The sequence below is a fragment of the Mangifera indica genome, chromosome 2 (genome assembly GCF_011075055.1).
Source record: "Mangifera indica cultivar Alphonso chromosome 2, CATAS_Mindica_2.1, whole genome shotgun sequence".
NCBI classification, from domain to species: domain Eukaryota; kingdom Viridiplantae; phylum Streptophyta; class Magnoliopsida; order Sapindales; family Anacardiaceae; genus Mangifera; species Mangifera indica.
In genome coordinates, this window is record NC_058138.1 from 7,127,729 (window position 1) to 7,150,158 (window position 22,430).

General features: G+C 34.2%; 2 protein-coding genes across 2 annotated transcripts; both read left to right on the plus strand.

Annotated features, from left to right (window-relative positions):
* Nucleotides 1-8,600: 8,600 nt before the first annotated feature.
* On the plus strand, nt 8,601-11,111 carry LOC123208502 (cysteine-rich receptor-like protein kinase 25). The gene is made up of 2 exons (XM_044626040.1): nt 8,601-9,019; nt 10,909-11,111. The coding sequence occupies exons 1-2, from the start codon at nt 8,605-8,607 to the stop codon at nt 11,109-11,111; spliced, it is 618 nt and encodes a 205-aa protein (XP_044481975.1). The 5' UTR covers nt 8,601-8,604.
* Nucleotides 11,112-12,826: 1,715 nt separating this feature from the next.
* On the plus strand, nt 12,827-15,812 carry LOC123208503 (G-type lectin S-receptor-like serine/threonine-protein kinase B120). Its single transcript, XM_044626041.1, has 5 exons — nt 12,827-12,838; nt 12,984-13,175; nt 14,452-14,662; nt 14,909-15,146; nt 15,251-15,812. The coding sequence occupies exons 1-5, from the start codon at nt 12,827-12,829 to the stop codon at nt 15,417-15,419; spliced, it is 822 nt and encodes a 273-aa protein (XP_044481976.1). The 3' UTR covers nt 15,420-15,812.
* Nucleotides 15,813-22,430: the final 6,618 nt, after the last annotated feature.

Genomic DNA, 22,430 nt, shown 5'->3' on the forward strand with positions numbered 1-22,430 from the left:
GAGCTTATTAATCTAGTACAGAGGACAGATTCTGTAAAAGAATATTCCACAAAGTTTAATCAATTATCCCAGTATGCCCCCGAGATAGCTAGTCTAAAAATGGGGCGTATGCAGAAGTTTGTGCACGGGCTAGATCCAGAGATAGCTCAAGATGTTATGACAAGGGTGCAGCCACTCAGAACTTATACAGAGGCCCTTAATAGAGCTTTAAGGGTAGAGGTTTTTGTCAGGAGAAGGTTTGGTTAGACCACAGGGCAAAAGGTTACACCTCCTACTGCCATGCCAGTTCCTCCGATGAGTAGTGATGTAGTTTCAGCACAGAGAGGCCCTCCTCCAGACTGAGACAGGAAGGGTAAACGACCTCTTCAATTTAGAAGCATAAAAAAGAACTAGAAGAGTGGAAAGAAAAAAAGAGGACCTGAGATATCAGCTTGCCAGAAATATGGGAAGCAACATTGAAGAGAGACTTTAACAGGTCAGACAGTTTGTTTCAGATGTCATCAGCCTAGACATATTACTCATTTTTGTATAGTTGCCCCAGTAAAAGTAGAGCAGCAATAACAACCTATAGGGGGCTACAACCAGAGTTTATACGATTACCCAGGGACCAACAAAGGCTAACCTATTAGCAGTCACGGGTCAGATTCTCTATCTTGATATTCCTATTTATGTTTTAGTTGATTGTGGGGCTACTCATTATTTTGTAGCCAAGAGTTTGCTTGAGAGGTTAAAGTTGTGACCTGTTAGAATAGCTTAGAAGATTATGATCGAGTTGCCTGATGAGGGGTCAGTCATTTGTGAGATGATGCTACTAAGACAGAGTATTATGATTCAGGCTGGACAGTTACTGGTGGACCTGATTGTGTTCGAAATGCTAGATTTTGACATGATTTTAGGGATGGACTTTTTGGGGAGATACGGAGCTGAGATTGATTGTAAAAAGAAGAAAGTGAGATTTAACCTAGACTTTGGAGATCAATTCGTGTTCGGTAAGGGTCATATCTAGAGTTTGATGATCAGTATGTTAAAAGCTAGTAAAATATTGAAAAAATGGTGTACAGGATATTTGGCTCATATAGTGAGCAAGGTTGAGTCAGACCCAACTATTGATGAGACGCTAGTGGTATGTGAGTTTCCAAATGTGTTTCCAAGTGAGCTGTCGGGATTAGCTCTCGAGTGAGAGGTTGAGTTTAGCATAGAGTTGACACCTAGCATAACACCTATTTCAAGAGCACCCTATCGAATGGCCCCTACCGAGTTATAAGAATTGAAAAAGCAGCTTCAAGAGTTATTAGATCATGGTTTTATCAAACCGAGCCATTCTCTTTAGGGAGCTCTCATCCTATTTGTGAAAAAGAAAGACGGGTCTATGAAAATGTGCATCGATTATAGAGAGCTAAATAAAGTCATAGTTAAGAACAAGTACCCCTTACCCAGGATTGATGATTTATTTGATCAGTTGAAGGGATCTGTGGTCTTCTCTAAGATAAATTTGAGATTTAGTTATCACCAAGTGAGAGTGGCAGAGAAGGATATACCCAAGATAGCTTTTCAAACGAGGTATGACCATTTTGAGTTTGTAGTGATGCTGTTCGGATTAACAAATGCCCCTACAGTATTTATGGATTTGATGAATAGGGTATTCCATGATTGTTTGGATAAATTTATTGTGGTATTCATTAATGATATCTTAGTGTATTCTTATAGTCGAGAGGAACATGAACAATACTTAAGGTTTACCCTCCAGAGGTTAAGAGAGAAACAACTATATGCCAAATTCTCGAAATGTGAATTTTGGCTAGATAGAGTTACCTTTTTGGGGCATGTGATTTCAGCAAAGGGTATATCCATGGATCCTAGTAAGATTGAGGCAATAGTTGAATGGTTGAAACCAAAGACAGTCAAGGAGGTTTGTAGTTTCCTGGGTTTGGCAGGATATTACAGGAGGTTTATGGAGGGATTTGCCAGATTAGCCAGACCTCTTACAAACCTCACAAAGAAAGCAACGTCATTTCAATAGTCAGATGCTTGTGAGGCAAGCTTCCAAGAATTGAAAAGAAGATTGACTACTGCTCCAGTGTTAGCACTTCCAGATGAGGGAGTTGAGTATGATTTATACATTGATGCCTCACACGGTGGTTTAAGAGCAGTATTGATACAACGAGGCAAGGTGATAGTATATGCCTCAAGACAATTAAAAAAATTCGAAACTTGATACCCTACTCATGATTTGGAGTTAGCAATAGTGATTTTTGTATTGAAAATTTGGAGACACTATTTGTATAGGGTAAGATGTAATATTTATACTGACCATAAGAGTCTCATATATTTATTCACTCAAAAAGAGTTAAATATGAGACAGAGGCAATAGTTCGAGTTAGTAAAAGACTATGACTGTGATATTAAATACCATCCAAGCAAGGCTAATGTGGTTGTAGACACCCTCAATAGGAATGTGATGATAGCATAATTGGCAATCCAGAAAGAAATTCAGAGAGATATGGACCGAGAGTAGATTAAGCTTGTGATTGGGACCCTCGCCAGATCAGAGATTCAGCCCACTCTCATAAATAAGATTCGAGAGGCTTAGCTAAGAGATGAGTGGTGTCAACAAAAAATTCAGAAGGTGGAAGAGGGTCTCGAGATAGATTTTCAAGTATCGAATGGAATTCTCAAATTCAGAGATCGAGTATATGTTCCTCAGATAACTGAATTGAGACAGAAAATTCTTACAGAGACTCATAGTTCTCTTTACACTGTTCACCCTAGGGGTGTAAAGATGTATTAGGATTTAAAAAGACATTTTTGGTGGTCAGGCATGAAAAGGGATATAGGTAAGTTTGTTACTAGATGTCTCACCTGTCAGCAAACTAAGGCCGAACACTAGAGACCTTCAAGGTTGCTTTAGCCTCTACCTATTCCAGAATGGAAATAGGAGCATATCTCCATAAACTTCATCAGTAGACTCCTTAGAGCTCAGAATGGATGTAATGCTATCTGGGTGATTGTTGATAGATTGACCAAGTTAGCTCATTTTCTACCCATCAAAGAATCTACTACCACAGATCAGTTGGGGAGATTATATGTTAGGGAGATTATTAGATTACATGGTATACCTAGGACCATAGTATCTGATCGTGATACAAGATTTGTATCAGCTTTTTGGAAGTCTCCAAAGATCCTTGGGTACTAATTTGGTATTTTGTACAGCCTATCATCCTCAGACGGATGGTTAGACAAAGAGGGTTAATCAGATTTTAGAGAATATGTTGAGAGCTTGTTGTTTGGATTATAAAGCTACGTGGATAGAAATGTTACCCTTGGTAGAGTTTGCTTACAATAATAGCTACCAGGCAACTATCCAAATAAAAACTTATGATGCATTATATGGTAGGAGGTGTCATTCTCCTTTTCATTGGGATGAGATAGGAGAGAGAGATGTGTTATCCAGATCCCTTGGGCCCGAATTAACCCAAAAAATGATTGATGATGTCTAACTGATCAGGCAGAGGATAAAACAGGCCTAGGATCGACAGAAAAGCTATACAGATCATCGACGCCAAGACTTGGAATTCAATGTAGGTGAATTTGTATTTGTAACGGTTGGTTAATTCAAGCATTTAATGAGATTCAGAAAGAAGGGAAAGCTAGCTCCCAGATTTATTGGTCCATATGAGATAATTGAAAGAGTTGGTAAAGTGGCTTACAAATTGGCCTTACCAGTGAGTATGGACCAGATTCATAATGTATTTCATGTCTTATCGTTGAGGAAATGCCTTGGTGATCATTCCCAAGTTGTGAATACAAATGATATTAAGTTATCAGAAGACCTTAGTTATGAAAAAAGACCGATTCAGATACTTGACAGAAGAATTAAACAACTAAGAAATCGACAAATTCCTCTAGTAAAAGTCTTATAGAGAAACCAGAAGGCAGAGAAGGCTACCTGGGAAATAGAGCAAACCATGAAGGAGAAGTATCCATAGTTGTTTTTGTGAATTCCAAGGACGAAATTCTTATGAGAGGGAAAGAGTTATAATACCTTCAGGTATGTTCCAGGGGTATTTATATCTTTTGACCCTATTTTGAGATATTTCTCATTTTAAATATATATATTTGTTTTACATATATATGTGTGTTTATATATATATATATAAAGACAAAAAGAAAAAGAAAAAGAAAAGAGAAAAAGAGAAAGAGATAAGGATTTATATAAAGAGAAAAATAAGACAAAACCAAGAAACTTCAAGACTTTTCCATCATTTCCCGTTCATATTCCAACAGCCACCATTCTTCATGCTTTTTCTTTGTTTTCTTAAAGAAAAAGGAAGAATTTGAATGAGTTTGGAAGACAAGACATAAAAGAAAAGAAAATGAAGCACTTGGAAGCTTTGGTAACCAAAGATCTCCTTCCTTTCCCTTTATCTATGTTTATATGCATGTTATATGAATATGTTAGCGTGTTATGGTATTGATTTAAAGTGGTTTTGGTGATAAAGGAAGCAAAACAAAGAGAAGGAAGTCAACTTGCAAAGATTTGGCTTGAAACAAGGTAAGGGGTATCATCCTTGATAGCTTGCATGTTTTAGGTTTTTGGTTCCTTGGATCTATGTTATAAAGGATGATTTTGAAGTTGGGAAATATTGTTTTGCCATTTGGGGTGTCTATGTGTGTGATTTTGTTAATGGCAGAGAGTTGCATAATATTTATAGTTTTACCAAATAAACAGAGGAGGCAGTTTTGCCACTGAATTTATCTCACATTTTGACTGTCTTCTCTAAGGATTTATGAGTGCTATTATATCTTGCTGGAAAGATCTTTGAATTCTCTTTTCAGTGATATATAGCTTGTATGAATTGGGGATCATTTGGATTATTAAATATTGCATGAACCATAAGGACTGCTTTACCAAATAAACAGAGGAGGCAATTTTTGCCATTGATTTTATCTCACATTTTGACTACCTTATCTATTGAATTATGAGTGTTATTATAGCTTGTTGGAAAGATATTTGAATCCTTGTTTCAACGATATATAGCTTGTATGAATTAGAAACCGTTTGGGTTGTTAAATTGTATGAAAAAAAGTTTGCCCTGCCAAATGATTGTTCTATGAACAGTATTTCGTAGTTTTGGGCAAGAAAGAAAGAAAGAAAGAAAGAAAAAGGAAAGGAAGAAGAAAGAAAAGAAAGGAAAGGAAAGGAAAGGAAGGAGAGAAAAAAAAGAAAAGAAGAAAAGAAAAAGAAAGAAAAGCAAGAAAAGGAATTTGGGTCTCAAGATTTAGGGGTCGTCTCAAGAGCAATATCTGATGAGTTATAAATAAATTTAGATGGAAGCAAAATTAGTAAGATATAAGACCCGCATGTATGTTATAAACTATGAGGGGGCACTTTACACTACACTGCCCGCAGTAGGGCACGTCCACAATAGGACATAGACCCCCAGTAGGGTCCACTCATAGTAGAGCATACTCACAATAGAGCTTAATTCATATTCAGAAATAGTGTAGTGAAATAAAGAAAGAGAGCTCGAGCTTAGAAAAGTGTCAAATCCCTATAGTTAGCTTTCATAAAGTATCAAATAGACACTAGATAGGATAAAGTATGACCCCAAATAGTAAAGAATGAACTAGATTACCCCCTTAATCTCTTATAGAGGTTAGGATGTGAGGTTGAGTCTCGAAAGTAAGGTAGAACAGGAAAAGAGATAGTTTACTTTATTCTTTCCCCCTTACTGAGTATTTTTATCACTCACTTCTTTTTCGTTCATGATTGTAGGTACAAGTGATCGAGGTAGCTACGAGGCAAGGTCAGGTGAGCGAAGATAGATTTGGCTGGAGCAGGTTATCTTTGGTTTGTATTACATGCATACAGTCGCATGTTCTTGTTGCTTTTGGACCTTTTTGAGATGTTGGTATAGTTATATATGATTACTCCACGTTTTCAGATGCTTTTAGATGAGTTTTCACATGAGTATATACATATTTTGTTTGCTTCCAGATTTTTAGTTTTCTTAGAATGCTTTCTAAATACTTTTAGTGATGCGTTTATTTTAAAGTATTTTAAAAGGAAAAAAAATCGATGCTCCAGATATTAATTCGTAATATTTCTCCTTCGGTGGATATTAATTATAGGGAGGGATGTTACTTAAAGGAACCAAGAGCACATCAAAAGTCAAAACATGTTCAATGAAAATATCACATCTGGAGAGAATTCGTTAGAGTTGGAGATATTGTCATTCAGAAATTGCTTCGACAGACAATCTTACAGATCCACTAACTAAAGCACTGACACAAAAATTGTTGGACCAACATCTAGAGAGGATAGGCATTAGGTACTACAACGATTGGCTTTAGTGCAAGTGGGAGTTCTTGTTAGAATATGCCGTAAAAACCAATCGCTTTAATTGGTTTTAAGGGTTGTATATCTTGCATATACATTATTAATAAAAGAAGAGTTCTGTCATACTTCACATGTTTTCTGTGTCACTTTTACATCTATATTGTAGTTGTATATTACATTCATATTAGCTACATGCATATGACATGTGAAAGGTCCCGATGAGTTTTAATAAACATCATCAAATCGTTCCCTGCATAAGCAATCTGTTTGGGCAATGGTATTGCATAATGGGTGTGTGGTATATCACTACAGTATATTAATTGATGCTATTAGACATGGTGAATATACACATGGGTAAATAATAAAATCGTTTGATGGTTAGAAAACTGATCAAAGGTTATTATATTATATTGTTTATCGAATGTGACCGCTGAACGATGATCACATGGGCATTAATATGTAGTTAATGATACATCGTAAATCATATTAGTGTATAGATTATTTAACTTGAGATATCATAGTTGTGCTTCGTTTCAGAATGTATGGTTCATACGGTGTATATCACGAGACTAATCATGTCTCGTTCAGAAGTTGTTTTGATCATATGTTACTTGAACAAGAGAACAAGTGATGATCATACAGGGATCCGTCAGCTCGACTGCTCCTGAGTTCTCATACGAATATCAAGAAACATAAAAATCTAAAACACTGGCTAATGTAGATAAAAGACCACATGAAGAGAGTTTCGATGTGGCACGTTATGATGTATTACTTGATATTCAAAAAGATTAAATATTGGATTTTGACATTCCATGAATCCAAGTTTAATCGGGATGTAATGACAAAGGGATTGGACTACATGGTAAGTGTGAGTAAGAAAGGTTCATTTGACATTATGTGAAGCTTGTACTTCATTGTAATATAGAGGTCATGGGACATTGCTAGATGACACCACATGATTAGTGGGCGTTTCGTTTTGTAACAGAAAATGAAGTATATCGGTTAACGACAATTTTAAGTTATATAGTGATATAATGAAACGTATTGTCTGATATGGGACCCATGACTACGTCACTATGAACTTTAAAGGTCACACCCATATTTCAAGAAAGAAAATAGTGTTATGAAGCTGAAAATATTTATCCATGGTTGGCTAGCACTTTCCGAGGATAAAAATTGTCATTTTACACCTTTTAAATTGTTTAGAAAGTTAGAATCAATAATTTTGGACATAAATTATTCAACATGTGTTAAATTCTAATTTCTCTTAATTATCAACCAATGAGAATTAAACACATGTTTTAACTTGATAAATATCAAGTTTTAATGTAATAAATGTGAGAGAAAAATATAGATTTTCTCTTCTTCTTCTTTTGTCGGGAAAACTTCTCTTTTTCTTCCATTTTTCTTCCTTGAAGGGTGCAAGTCAAGAGATCACTTATTTTAGTGATTCAAGCTTCCAAACTTTAAATCAAATTACAAGATACAAAGTAATTTATATGTTTTTATGTTTTATTTCTTGAAATAATATGTAGATTTTATATTACCATTGTTACATATGATGTGAACATGCTCTAAAAATTTAAATTTTCTTGTCAAAATCCTACAATATCCTTATGTCAAAAGTTGAATCTATAGTCGAAGCTAGAAATTTCCTTGCTGTCACAAATTAATTGAATTACTGAGATATGTTTTTTGCCTTATTTCACAAGGCACAAGAACACCTAATTTGACTGGACTTTGCTCGGTTGACTGACCATCTATGCAATGTTAAAAATAATCGAGAACCGGGCGATTTCCTGTTGAAAATATCTCTTACTAAAATCTCTCTCAGAACTGCTTTTTTGTATGTTATATCAAAGATCAGCAGAAGGCCTGGAATATGATACTTATATTTGTTTATCTTCTGAGCTTGCTGAGCTTCGTCGTAGAGGCTAGTCCAACATATCTTGCCCATGTTTGCCCGAACACCACTTTCAACGACAGCGCCTATCAAACAAATCTCAATCTTTTCTTAGCTGAAATTCCCAGGCAGGCTTATCTCAACAATAAATATTCCATCGGTTTCTACAACGCTACGGCAGGCAATGACCCTTACAAGTTGTATGCCCTCTTTCTTTGCCATGGCAATGTCGATGAGGACACCTGTCAACGCTGTGTTAATGTTGCAACCACAAACTTAACAGACCTTTGTCCTTTTGGAGAACATGGCATAATATGGTATGAGGAGCCTTTTCCGCTATTCAAACCAGTCCTTTTCTATCATGAGCCGAAGTCCCTCTTTGTGGATACATAGAACCGATAACTTTACTGGCAGTACAGACATATTTGGTGAGAAAGTTAGTAGTTTGTTGACCGAGGCTACGGCTGAGGCTGTAAACACTTCTAAAATGTTTGCAATCAAAAGCGTTAATTTTGATGCTTTTGGTACACTGGAAGGTCTAGTGCAGTGCACGCCGGACCTTTCAAAACTTGATTGCAATACATGTCTTAAAGAAGCTATCTCAGAATTGGGATCGTTTGCACCACATGTGGAAGCAAGAATGACATCTCCGAGTTGTAATGCCCGCTACGAACTCAGGTCCTATCTTGAAACAGAGCCACCGGCAGCTCCACCACTTCTGTCTCCACCTCCAGCTCCACCTGCAGCTCCAACTCCACCGCCACTTCTTTCCAAAGGTAACGTTAGAATATAGTTAACCTAATTACATAAATAATAATTAATACCATTATGCCTTTTTTTTTCTCTTAGATCTGACTCATTTACGGTAAGAAAAGAGAATCGATCCAAAGAGAAATAAATTTCTAATTATATATATAATTAAAACACAAAAATAGTAAATATACATAAATAAATTTTTAGGTGAGTGATATAACTTTTATACATAAGGTGTCTAAATCTTGTAACCATCACCATCAAAACAATTTAAAGTAAATATTCAGGATTATTCAAAACCAAATAACTTATAGAGTAATATTATGTGTATATATTTTTAGTATATAATTTAGATATACTAATGATGTGCTACTATTTAATCATGTGAGATTTGGGGTGAAAATTAATTTTCAAAACTTGAGGAAAAATGAGATAAAATCATATATTTTTTAATCTTATTACTAAAATGACAGTTTTATCCTTATATTTAATGGTCATTTTAATAAAAGTTTAGAAATTGATAGGTGTTTGAGTTTTTGAATTGTTGCAAGTATACTTTTAAGATTAGACTAAAACTTGGTAAAAAATAATCCTTTAGGCTTTTATTTTGAATTCAAAACCATTTAATCGTATAATGTTATATTATCTATATATCTAAATTATATATAAAAAATATGTATACATAATTTTATTATAACATATATATCTCTATTTACTATGAGTTCTGTTGATGGCGTCATCATTGATGTGAAAAGTAGGTTTCTCTCATACTCTCTATTTTCTCAATTTCAAATAAAATGGATTTTTTTTAATGGTATTTTAGAGAGAGACTTGTTTGTATAACATTTGAAAACCACTTTATCCACCTATGTCCATTCAATGAGTGGTTATGGTTATCAGATTTTAGGAATTTTATCTCACATTTTAAGAATTTCATTTCAATTCTGATTTTAGGAATTTCACTGTGCATGATATTTTGAAAAAGATAAAATAAATTTAAATTGGGGTAATTAATTAAAATAAGCAAAATTTGAAGCGTTTATACGTTTTTAGGCCACCCTAGACAAGTTTTACCAAAATAAGCAAACCGTATTTTTTTTACCCTTTTTACCCTTATGTTGAAAAACCAAGTAAAAATATTTTTTCTGAGAATATGCGTCAGTTTATGGCGGTTACGATGGTAGCTAGGGATTTTACAGTGAAACCTTAAATATGTCGAATGTATATGGATGTTTTTGAATGTTTCGAACGCTTAAAATGATGTAGTTTCGATGTTAATGGATGCCTATAAGTGTAGCCGTTGAGAGACAAAAACGCAAAAAGTGAACAGTGTCACGCAAACTGTGAACAGTATCACGCAAACCGCGCAAATACTACTCACATCGCGCAAACTGCTTGCAAAATCGCGCAAAAAATACTGTTCACAGACTATGATATCTACTTTTGCGCGATGTAATCAGTGTTTGCGCGATGTGAACAAGTTTGCGCGGTGTAAACAGTGTTTGCGCGATTTGCGCAGCACTGTAAATTTGCGTAGTTTGCGTGACACTGTAAATTTGCGCGTTTTTGTCTCTCAACGGCTACACTTCCAGACATCCATTAACATTGAAACTACATCATTTTAAGCGTTCGAAACATTCAAAAACATCCATATACATACTTCGACATATTTAGGGTTTCAGTATAAAATCCCTAGCCACCATCATAACCACCATAAACTGACGTATATTCTCAGAAAAAATATTTTTACTTGGTTTTTCAACATAAGGGTAAAAAGGGTAAAAAAAATACGGTTTGCTTATTTTGGTAAAACTTGTCTAGAGTGGCCTAAAAACGTATAAACGCTTAAAATTTTGCTTATTTTAATTAATTACCCTTTAAATTGAAAATAAAATATATTTTTGTTTGGAAGGAAGAAAAACAACATGGATTGCAGTAGGCGCCACAGGATCGGCAATTATAGTACTACTGCTTGGCTCTTTCCTTCTGTGGAGACGACACAACAGAGATAAAGGTAAACTTCGCATTAAGAAAGGATTAACTTTCTTCATTTTATTAATTGATGGTAGAAATTCATTCATAGAAACTGATGATATTACAAAAGTAAATAAGTGAATTTATGTGAAAAATCAGCTCATTAAGTGGTGATAAATATGGTCAAATGATTTGACAAATCATACAAAAGTTGCTTAACATCAATTTGTTAACATATATAGTTTTACGTGTGGCCATCAATTTGAAGGGTCAAACAACAATTAGGAAAAAATGTAAATCAAATTGTTGTGGTTAATAAATTGCCCTGAAACTACTAAAGAGAAGACTTAACACCAAACTTGTCTTTAATATTAAATAATAATTTAAATAAAAGGGGTATTGAATATTTTAGTCTTTTTTAAAACTGTGTATACATATATACCACGAACTCATTCATTTAACAAAAATACTACAACAATATTCTCTTTTTCTAAAATACCCCTATTGACATTACCCATATAGAGAGATTCTCTCTCTTTTTCATCAACCTTTTAGCAAAAGAAAGAATCTTTATAACTCTGAAAAATAATTAAAGCAAACACATGTGATTAAGCAATAAATCCCATGAAAAAAATTTAAGGAAAGGAATCACTAGCCATTATAAAAGATTCATATGAACAAAAGGGAGAAAGAGATAAAAATTGTCAAATTTTTTTAGAGAATTCACATTTCTTGCAAAGATGTCACAACAAAATCATCTAAATTCAAATTAGTCTTGATTCAAGCTCTTATGTTTTGTGTTATCTTCTTTAACAATTGAAAATCAAATAATGTAAAATAAATTTATGTTTATGATTTCATGTGAAATATAATTTTGTTGTAATTTTATGTTATTTATATTGTTTAATGTTGTGATTTCATGTTGTTGTATTATTTAATGTTGTTATAATATTGTATTGATGGTTAAAAATACAAAAATTTAGTTTTGAATAAAAATCAGATGAAGGACAGTTTGACAACAACACCAACCCTTGGTGTCAATGCCAACCCCTTAGCGTTAACATCGAGGTTTGGTGGCAATGCCAAAAGTTGGTGTTGCTACCAACCCTAAGCTTTCCGACAACTTGTTCTTCGTCTAGTTTTTATCTAGAATTAAATTTTTGCATTTTGTAACCATCAATACAATATTATAACAATATTAAACAATACAACAATATGAAATCATAATATTAAACAATTTAACAATATGAAATCACAACAATATTATATTTTACATGTGAATTTTATAAAGAAATTTAACAACTTTCGTCCCTCCCTCCTTTGTGTATAGAATTTGAAATATAATTCTATTTCATATTGTTTAATGTTACAATTTCATATTATTATATTGTTTAATATTGTTATAATATTGTATTGATCGTTAAAAAAATACAAAAATTTAATTCTGGATAAAAGTCAGATAAAGAATAGGTTGGCGAAAAGCAAGGGGTTGATGACAACACCAACCCTAAACCCTACATAGGTAATATCAATAGGGCCATTTTAGAAAAAGAGAATAATGTTATGATATTTTTATTAAGTCAATAGTTGTGTGGTATATATGTATACATTGATAAGAAAAAGGTTAAAATATTCAATATCCCTAAATAAAATTATACATACAGATAAATTATATAAATATATTTATATAAATTAATGTGATAATTTATAATTGGCATTTTTTCCTCACAAAGCAAAGTTTGTCGTATGACATTTTTTCTATAATTTTTTTTTTTTTACTTTGACCCAACCTTGTCTTTTCTATGTAGTTTCTCTCACCTTTCTTGCCATTGAATTTCTCTATCTCAGCCACATCTATGGCTATCCATGTGAACACACTACCAAAGAGTTAGAGCCTACAATAATAAAATAACGGTCGCATATCACAAGATCTTAAAAAAATTTGGTAGAATAAGAGGATTGATTAGTTCTCATTGTTTTATCTAGTTCTTTAATATTAAGTGTGCCTTGCAGACAAATGATCACGATATTAAACTACTTCGCTTGGGAGAGGGCATTGTTGAAGGTGATTATTCATATAATATATTACATGGACAGGATTCTCAAGATTTTCCCCATTTTCCATTAGGAATCATATTAGAGGCAACACACAATTTTTTTGATGAAAATAAGCTTGGTGAAAGTGGGTTTGGCCCCGTATACAAGGTACGTGTAACTGATTTCAATTGGGTAAAGAGACTTTGATTTATTTAAACACATGTTGTATTTGAACTGAATCAAACTTAATCTTGGGCTTGCTCAAGCTTGACTTGGATAAGAGTGTTAAGTTCGACACAAGGGTTGATACTTGAGCTTGACTCATTGTAGAAAATACAATGTTGTTTTGACACCAAAAAGGTGTTGCATATATTTTCAACTTATAAATTAATGATTTTTTTTTTAAAATTTATGCTTTTCTAATAAAAGAATATATAGGAGGCTTGTCAAACCAATTCAATTTCTCTCTAATGTTTGCTTTTATTAGAGTGCATAAAATTTAAAAATAATCATTTATAATTTCAAAACATTTACTATAATTAGTTAAAACAATATTATATTTCTATGTTCCTTAGTTGCTTATAAATCTATCAAGTTGAGTCTCCTTGGCTCGAACTTAATAGTTTTGCTTACCCCAACTCATCTCAACTAGAGTTGACAATTTTCAACATGATTCGTTAACTTGACATGACACAACATGAAAGAAATCAGGTTAGGATTAAGTTTTCAACCTGATACGACTCGAAACTAAATAGGATAACATTAGGATTTACAAAAAAGTAACTCGGTCAAACTTGAATTGACTTAAATATTTAAAGAAATGTAACTTTCATGATAAAAATTTTGAAACACAATATCAATAACAGTTAAAATCCTTATAGATTGCATATAGTTGTATCTTTACATAGTTGTAATTATTCTTATTATTTTTATTTAAATATTTTATGTTATTATTTGGTAATAAAAATGTGATTTGTTTAGTAAGATTATTAATATATTTTAAATATCTTGGTATATAGTTTTTAGACCTTTTTTAAATAAGACAAAATGCTATGTTTTGTGTTTTAACAATAGTAGGTTTGAATAATTTGATGAATAAACTAAATAATAAAATTCTAAAAATAGTTAAGAGAGTAAAAGTAATAGACAATTTCAAGTTAATTAGTTTTGTGTTGGGTCAACACAAACATTAAAGAGTTAGGTTAGGTTTGAGAAATTTTGATACATTTCTAATTCGGGTCTGATTAGAATTAAGTTCTATAACTCGAAATCTAAATTGATACAACATAAACACAATCTGATTGCACTAACTATTAGATTTAGTCTCATTCCATCCCTAATTGTTATAATTGAGTTTAATATTTGAGGATCCATTTTCATTGTAACAACCAATTTTTTACTTTTTCTAAGTTGTTATAACCGTGTTAATTACTAATTATCTCAGGGAATATTAGCAGATGGCAAGGAAGTTGCAGTGAAAAGGCTTTCAAGAACTTCTGGGCAAGGTCTAAAAGAGTTAAAAAATGAAGTTACTTTAATTTCGAAATTACAACACAAAAATCTAGTTAGACTTTTGGGATGTTGCTTAGAAGGGAATGAGTCGATGCTCATCTATGAATATATGCCGAACAAAAGCCTTGATTTTCTCCTCTTTGGTTAGTCCTAAAACTTTATTTATTTGTTTATATATTTTTCTGATATGCATAAATCCACTCACCTACTTCTTAAGCTCAATTTGCAAACTATAACCATCAACAAGCCTTTCCATAAGTGGAGAGCGGTAAAATATGACTTCATTAAGCATGCAGGTGTCAGTGAAAGGGTTAAACTTGTTATTGCTTTCTACAACTGATTATAAAATGTAAAACCATGTTTGATACTTAGTTTTATTTTATTTTCAGATTCAACTAGGAGCTTAGAACTAGACTGGAAAAGGCGTATAAGCATCATTAATGGCATTGCACGAGGTCTATTGTATTTGCATGAGGTTTCTCGACTCAAAGTAATTCATCGGGATCTCAAAACTAGTAATGTTTTATTAGATAATGAAATGAACCCTAGAATATCAGACTTCGGAATGGCCAGAATATTTGGTGGAAATCAAAATGAAGCTAACACCAACAGAGTTGTTGGCACATAGTAAGTGCATTACAATTACCATGATTTCTCAAATAAGAGCATGAATACAAGCAAATCCTTTTTCATTGGGTTGAATCTTATTTTCTTTTTTCAATTTCTAACAGTGGATACATGGCTCCAGAGTATGCCATGGAAGGATTATTTTCAGTTAAATCTGATGTTTTCAGTTTTGGAGTTCTTCTACTTGAGATTTTAAGTGGGAAAAAGAATAGCAGATTCTATCTTTCAGAGCATGGTCAAAGCCTGCTTAATTATGTATGTCCCAATTCTTAATCTTCACATTGAACATACAATGATCTTAGTTAATGGTTTACAACAAGAATATATGATCTTTCAGGCTTGGAAGCTATGGTGCGAAAGACGTGCCTCAGAACTAATGGATCCCGTTTTGAAGCAATCGTGTGTTCTAGGTGAATTATTGAAATACATGCATGTGGGATTGTTGTGTGTTCAAGAAGATCCGACAGACAGACCTACCATGTCGTCTTTAGTGGTCATGTTGGGAAGTGATACAATAGTGCTTCCTAATCCAACTGAGCCTGCATTTTCTGTTGGAAGAGTTGTGAATTTAGCTCAGTCTTTACCTGATACTAAAGTTTTCTCCACCAAGAATGAGGTAACCCTTTCAAGTATTTTTCCTCGGTGACAATTGCTCTATGGCTAATTGCATTAATGTAGGATTGCAAGCCAAGAACCTTGCACTTTGATTTTCACACCAGATCACAGCCTTGCCTATCCATGACACTTGTAATTCTTTAAAGAGACGATACAACCAGGCAATTTCAATCCCTACTTGACTAAGTGCTCTATATTTAGCGTTTGTAGGTGATAGAGCAACCACTTTTTGCTTCTTAGAACACCATTGTATTAAGTTTCCCCCAAAGTACACATAATATCCACTGGTGGACCTCTTATCAACCAGATTTTTAACCCAATCAGCATCACTAAACACCTCCAATTTTGGAACAGAACTAGGTTTAAAGAACAACCCATATTGCACTGTTCCTTTTACATACCTCAATATCCTGTTACAAGCTACCATTGCAGTCTGGTTAGAGATTTAAGAAACTTACAGCAAAAGAGATATCAGGCCTCGTCAAGGTTAAGTATTGCAATGCACCAATGGTATTCCTATACATTATAGGATAATCAAGCGAAATTGATAGCAAAAGAGATATCAGGCCTAGTCAAGGTTAACTATTGTAATGCACCAATGGTGTTCCTATACAGTATAGGATTATCAACCGACTCACTATCCCCTACATATAATTTTATCCCAACAACTATTGTAATGCATACTTAGCCTGATTCAAATACAAACCTATTTCATTTCTATGAGGTTCAAACCCCAAAAAATAACTGAACTCACCAAGATTTTTAAGAGCAAACTCCGAATTCAAATCACTCACCAGCTCCGGTATAACTTCATCCCTTGGGCCTATAAGCAAGATGTCATCTGCATATATAAGAATGTAGATTATCTTTTCTTGATTTTTCAGAATGAACAACCTAGAATCTGATATACATTGCTCAAATCCTCTCTTTATCAATGACTTTTTAAGTCTCTCAAACCAAGTTTGCTTCAACCCATAAAGAGCCTTTTTGAGTTTGCACACAAAATTACACTTCTCATTTGATAGGTACCTGCTGTCGATTATCGAATATACAACTCGAACTGGCTTCGTGTCGGGTATTTGGATGCTCTTGCAATCTGACTATAGTGGATATAGAACAATGTAACAGAAATGGTTGTATGAGATTTGATAGTAACAGTAGACAAGTAATTGCTTCAAAATGTATTCCTGATAGTAAATAAAATAACAGCCAAGATTCAAGTGCTCCGCTTACTTACAACTCGTTCTAATAACAAAGATAGAAAATCAGAAAAACAATTAGTAAAGAAACTATGCACTGAACTGAAGGAACTCCAGCTCAGGCCCCCTGCTCCAGCATTCGAGAGGCTGGTCTCTCCTCTTCCTTTTCTCCTTCTGGTTTTTCTTCTGCCTCTCTTCCCTTGCTTCCTCTCTTTTATTCTGCATTCTAACCGTTTCTGCCTTTTCCCCAGCTGTCATTGCAGCCTTGTCAGTCATAGTGGCCCCCAATTGTGGTTGTGTGCAAATTGGTAATCCTTGTTTGTCTGCTGCTTTGTCTGCTACTTGTCTCTCCTCTGGAATTCTGCCACGTGCCCTACCATTACATGAATTCCTAACATCATTATTTATAAACCCCTTTGATTGGGACATAAAACTACTTCTTACAACTCCCCATTCAAGAAAGCATTGTTTACATCAATTTGATGAATTTTCCAGTCAAAAGTCACGGCTAGAGAGATTATAGTTTTGATTGTTGAAGTTTTGACAACACGACTAAATGTTTTCAGGAAATCAATTCCAAGGGTTTGTTGAAACCTTTTTGCCACTAACCTGGCCTTTAGTTTGTTAACTGTCCAATTAGAATTATATTTGGTTTTGAATGCCCACTTGTGACCATCAACATTCATTCTTTTGGTCAAAGGAACTAACTCCCAAGTTTCATTCTTAATCGAAGCATTGTATTCCTCTACAATGGCTTTCTACCATAATGGACTAGCTAAGGCATCAGTCACACTTTTTGGCTCTTCATGAGTGAAAGTTTGTGTGATAGAGGCAAAGGTTTTTGGTGGTGGCAAATGCCTTGTTTTGGATCTTGTTTTCATAGGATGGCTAAAAGTGTTTAATGGTTTGAACTGATCCTCTGACTGCACATTTCTTTCTGTATGTGACTGAACACAACAAGGCAACATTACTTCAAGTTTTACAGTGGGAAATAGTTCAGATGTGTTAGGTGGTAATTCAGGTAAATTTTGTAATCACTCAATGTTTGTTTGTGGAAAGGACTGTGTTTCAGTTTCGGAATTTGAGTCTAATGTGGTAGAGTGGTCAGGTATTTTGTTTGTTTGAGTAGAAGATTGTGTGTCAGTTTCAGAATTTAAGTTTAATGTGGAAGAATGTTTAGGTATTGAGGAATTAAGCCTTCTTGTTGCAATGCATAGAATTCAGAACCAGAAAGCTGTTTTTCTGATTTGGAAGTCCTAAATTCTGACCTATTATCACTTTGAAGGTTGGATGTAACTGGTTTTGTTTCTATGGAAGGTTTTGGTGTACTATAAGGCATAGATGTAGAATTGGTAGACTGTTTTGGTGCACTAGAAACAGGATAACTAGAATCATCTTGAGTAGAATCCTTGTGAATAATACAAAAGGTTTCTGAACCAGCTGGTATGAAAACTGTGAAGAAAACTGGGTTCTTTCTGCTGAAAATCTGAATTTTTCAAGACTAACTTTGAGTTCCATTTTTTTTCTTTAAAAAGATATTCAGTTTCATCAAACACTACATTGGCAGACACAAACTTTTTCAGTTTTACTAAGGCCTTTGCATCCTTTATGTTCTAGGCTGTAACCTAAGAAAGCTCATTTTTCTGAATGATATGCAAAATTATGTCTATTATAAGGTCTAATAAAGGAAAACGGGAACATCCAAAAAGGTTTGAGTTGTTTATATTCTGATTCCTTGTTAAGAACTTGAAAAGGTGAAATGTTAGACAAGACTGAAGAGGGCAGTCTATTTATTAAAAAGACAGCAGTGTCAAAAGCTGAAAACCAGTAAGTCAAAGGCATTCCTGCTTGTGAGAGTAAGACTAACCCTGTTTCTACAACGTGCCCATGTTTTTTTTTAGCTCGTCCATTTTGTTGGTGTGCATGTACACAAGGGTGTCTAATTGTCAAATTTTCTTTTAGATATCCTGTTAAGTTTCTATACTCACACACCACCCCACCCCACCCCACCCCACCCCACCCACACCGTGCCCCCCCACTCCTCTTCCCACCCAAAAGCTGCTTGCAACACCTTAGTTTTTATTCAAATTGCCTTTCAACTGGCTTATGGAATTGAATGAACACTGTCCTAGTTTCTGACTTAGATATTAGATTTTAGAGGATACAACCATGTGAACCTAGAGTAGTCATCAACAAAGTGAGCACAAAATCTGCCGCCCTTTTTTGTTAGAACTGTTGTTGGACCCCACAAGTCACTATAGATCAATTCGAAAGGACTTTTTGCTTTAGAACTAGAGGCTGGAAAATGACATTGATGACTTTTGCCTAGTTGACAATCACCACATTCATGCAATTTATTCAAGTCATTTAATGAAACGGAAAATTTTTTGCAACTTCTCCAGGAACTTTATTGCAAGGATGACCAAGACTTCTAGGTAAAGTAGCAACATCTACTTTATTAGCAAGCAAACAGAATTTTCCAGTAATACACTTTCTTCAACATAACAATCCTTATTTCTGGACTCACTATTAGTCATAACAGTGCAGTTTACAACATTTTTTATTTTGTTACTGGACAGTACAGATTGTGAAGCAGTACACTTAGAAGAAGTCTTGCAAAATTCACCATCAGCAGAATCAGCTAAGGTAAGCTCTTTATTTTCTGTAAGATATGGAAGAGAACAAGGAGCAATGGAGTGTAATTGATATAGACCATCTTTAAGGACTCCATGCAGAAGAACAGCTCTTGACTCCTTATCCTTAACATGACAACAATCAGCAGAAAATTCAACAATTACATTATTGTTTTGTGTGAACTTCTATATGCTAAGCAAGTTTTTTGTTTTTTCTAGCACACACAATTTTTTTTCAACTGTAAGCATCTACTGGGTAAAAAAGAAGGAATTGATGAGCTACGTGTGTGTGAGATAGGCAAGCTTTCCCTGCTTCCAACTTGCAACCCTAACTATAAACCATTTTTTTAAAATTTATTAACTCAAATCAAACATATTTTTGAACAAAACTTAACCAAACTGTAATTTTTTAACGATTTAATCTAGTTTTATAGTTTAAACTGAACTTTGCACATCTCTTATTGTCCACACACTTTACTTTTTATGAGCTCCAATGTGGGTAGTTCTCTCACTATAGTAATGAGGTAGACTATGAATGTCAATTTTGTCAATCAACACGATTTTGCGCTAATAAGTCATGCACGTGCTTGGCTATTCATAATTGCTCTAGATGTACACTCATAGGAACAACCCCACTCCACAGATATATAGGTGATTTCAGCAAGTGTAAACTGCAATTAGATACAATACATATAAGGGATATGAAATTAGTAGTAAGAAAACCTTTAGTTTTATGTACTATGTCAAGACTAGTTCCAAATATGAGCATATCATCTACATATAAACATATAATTACGCACTCATTACCAACTAGTTTAGTATAAACACATTGATCTACTTCAACAAATGAAACCAATTCTATTATCTTCTAGAGTGACATTAATTAGGTGAAATTACAAGCCAAAGCAAGTTAAGGAAAAGCCAACAAAAGTGGGCTTTTCAATGAACTCTAATTTTCACTATAATGAATCCATTAAATTAAAAACAAATAGACCCAGATAGAGTATTAGAACTTTCAAGATAAAGATCTAAGTTTGAGTCATTATCACACTTGTAAAAGTTTGATTTAAACAACTTAGTACAGTAATTGTGGGTCTAGTCACTGTATCTCAGGTTTACCCGGGTTCTATCCGTCCAACAAATACGACTAGTCCGACTATAAAAAAATTTAAAAACAAATCCTAAAGTTAAAAGAATGAGCTACCAAACTGCATACTAGTTTTAAAATTGCTGTGTTGAATAAAATCAACCCAACTACTCAATAATAAAAAAAAAACCACCAAAACTCATACTTGATCTCAAGTACTCCAAAAACCTGTCCTCAATTCGGATTGCAAGCTGCAACTCGCCTGCATGAAGCTGGAATCGCTAGTAATTGCCACTCAACCAAATGGCGGTGAATTCATTTCTGGGCCCTATACACACCGGCCATCACACTATGGGAGTTGGTTATGCCCGAAGTCATTACCTTAACTGCAAGGAGGGGGATGTCGAAAGTAAGGCTAGTGATTGGAGTGAAGTCGTAATAAGGTAGCCGTATTGGAAGGTGCGGTTAGATCACCTCCTTTTCAAGGAAAGCTAATGCTTGTTGGGTATTTTGGTTTGACACCGCTTCACACCCAAAAAACAAGCGAGCTACGCTTGAGCGAAACTTGGAGATAGTAACTGTACAATGTTAATTAGTGGATATGTAAAAAGTACCATGAATGGTGCCTTAAATAGTGTTTTGAACAGTAACTTTCGTTAACAGCTCTAACCGTTTCCATTACGAATCTGCTACCATTACATTAGGAAAGTAGGCTGGTTGTGGCAAATTTCCATTTGCCCTCTAGGCGTGCCCAACCAACCATTTACACCTCTAAACACTGGCAAGCTATATCTGGCAAATATCTGTTTGCCCTTTTAGGTGCTCAACCTACCAGTTGAGCGTAGCACAATGCTAAGCGCTATGGAGGTGCAGTACATTGCCGTCGTTAGCACCGACAACGAAAATTGTAGATTTTGCCCATTTCAATTAACATGTCACTCCAATAATCTATCAAAAACATTATTTTAGCACGTATTAACTATTTCTAATTAAAAAACAATAATTTATTCAACAAAAAAAAATCAAAGCCTAAGCCGACGAAGAACTCCAGCTTCTTCATTTTCTGCCATAAAAAGTATTTCTCCTCAAAGAAGAACAATTTCAAACCAAAAAATGGATTATGAAGCCGAAAAATGCAATATCTAAGAGAATCTGAAACAATCCCATAAAATAAAAGAAAACGATACGGTAACTAATCTGTGAGACCATTTTAGAGATGATTACAACTAAACAACTGAAGAAAATCGAAGAATCAGAGTCAAAATTGTTGAAATCAAGAGAAATTTTTTTAACGTAGGATAAGTAGGTCAGTAAAAGGGAAAAAAGTGGGCCTACTGTCATTATATATATATTTGGGGTATTTTCAGTGGTTTGCCTTTTTTTTTTTTTGTTTTGCTAAAATTGTACAAAAGTGGGGGTTAAAATTGCCAATGAAAGGTTCAAAATTACATTTAGTCATTGAATTTTCTCATGGATGAGTTGTAGCGTTTACTTTCAAAATAAAAACGAATACATGAGGCCGGCATTGGGAATTCATGGACCTTTCATTTTCAATGAATTTTCTCATTGAATATAGTCAGTGAGTGGCATTAATTATTGCAGATAAACACTCGTCTCCAGTTTTCGAATTTTTCAAAGTCAAATGCCAAAATTGAACCCTGCAAAAGATCGACAACAAGCGACTGCTTTTACTTCTTTTCGTGAAATTCCCGATCACATCGATAAAATTTGCCTCTCCAGAGTTCATCTT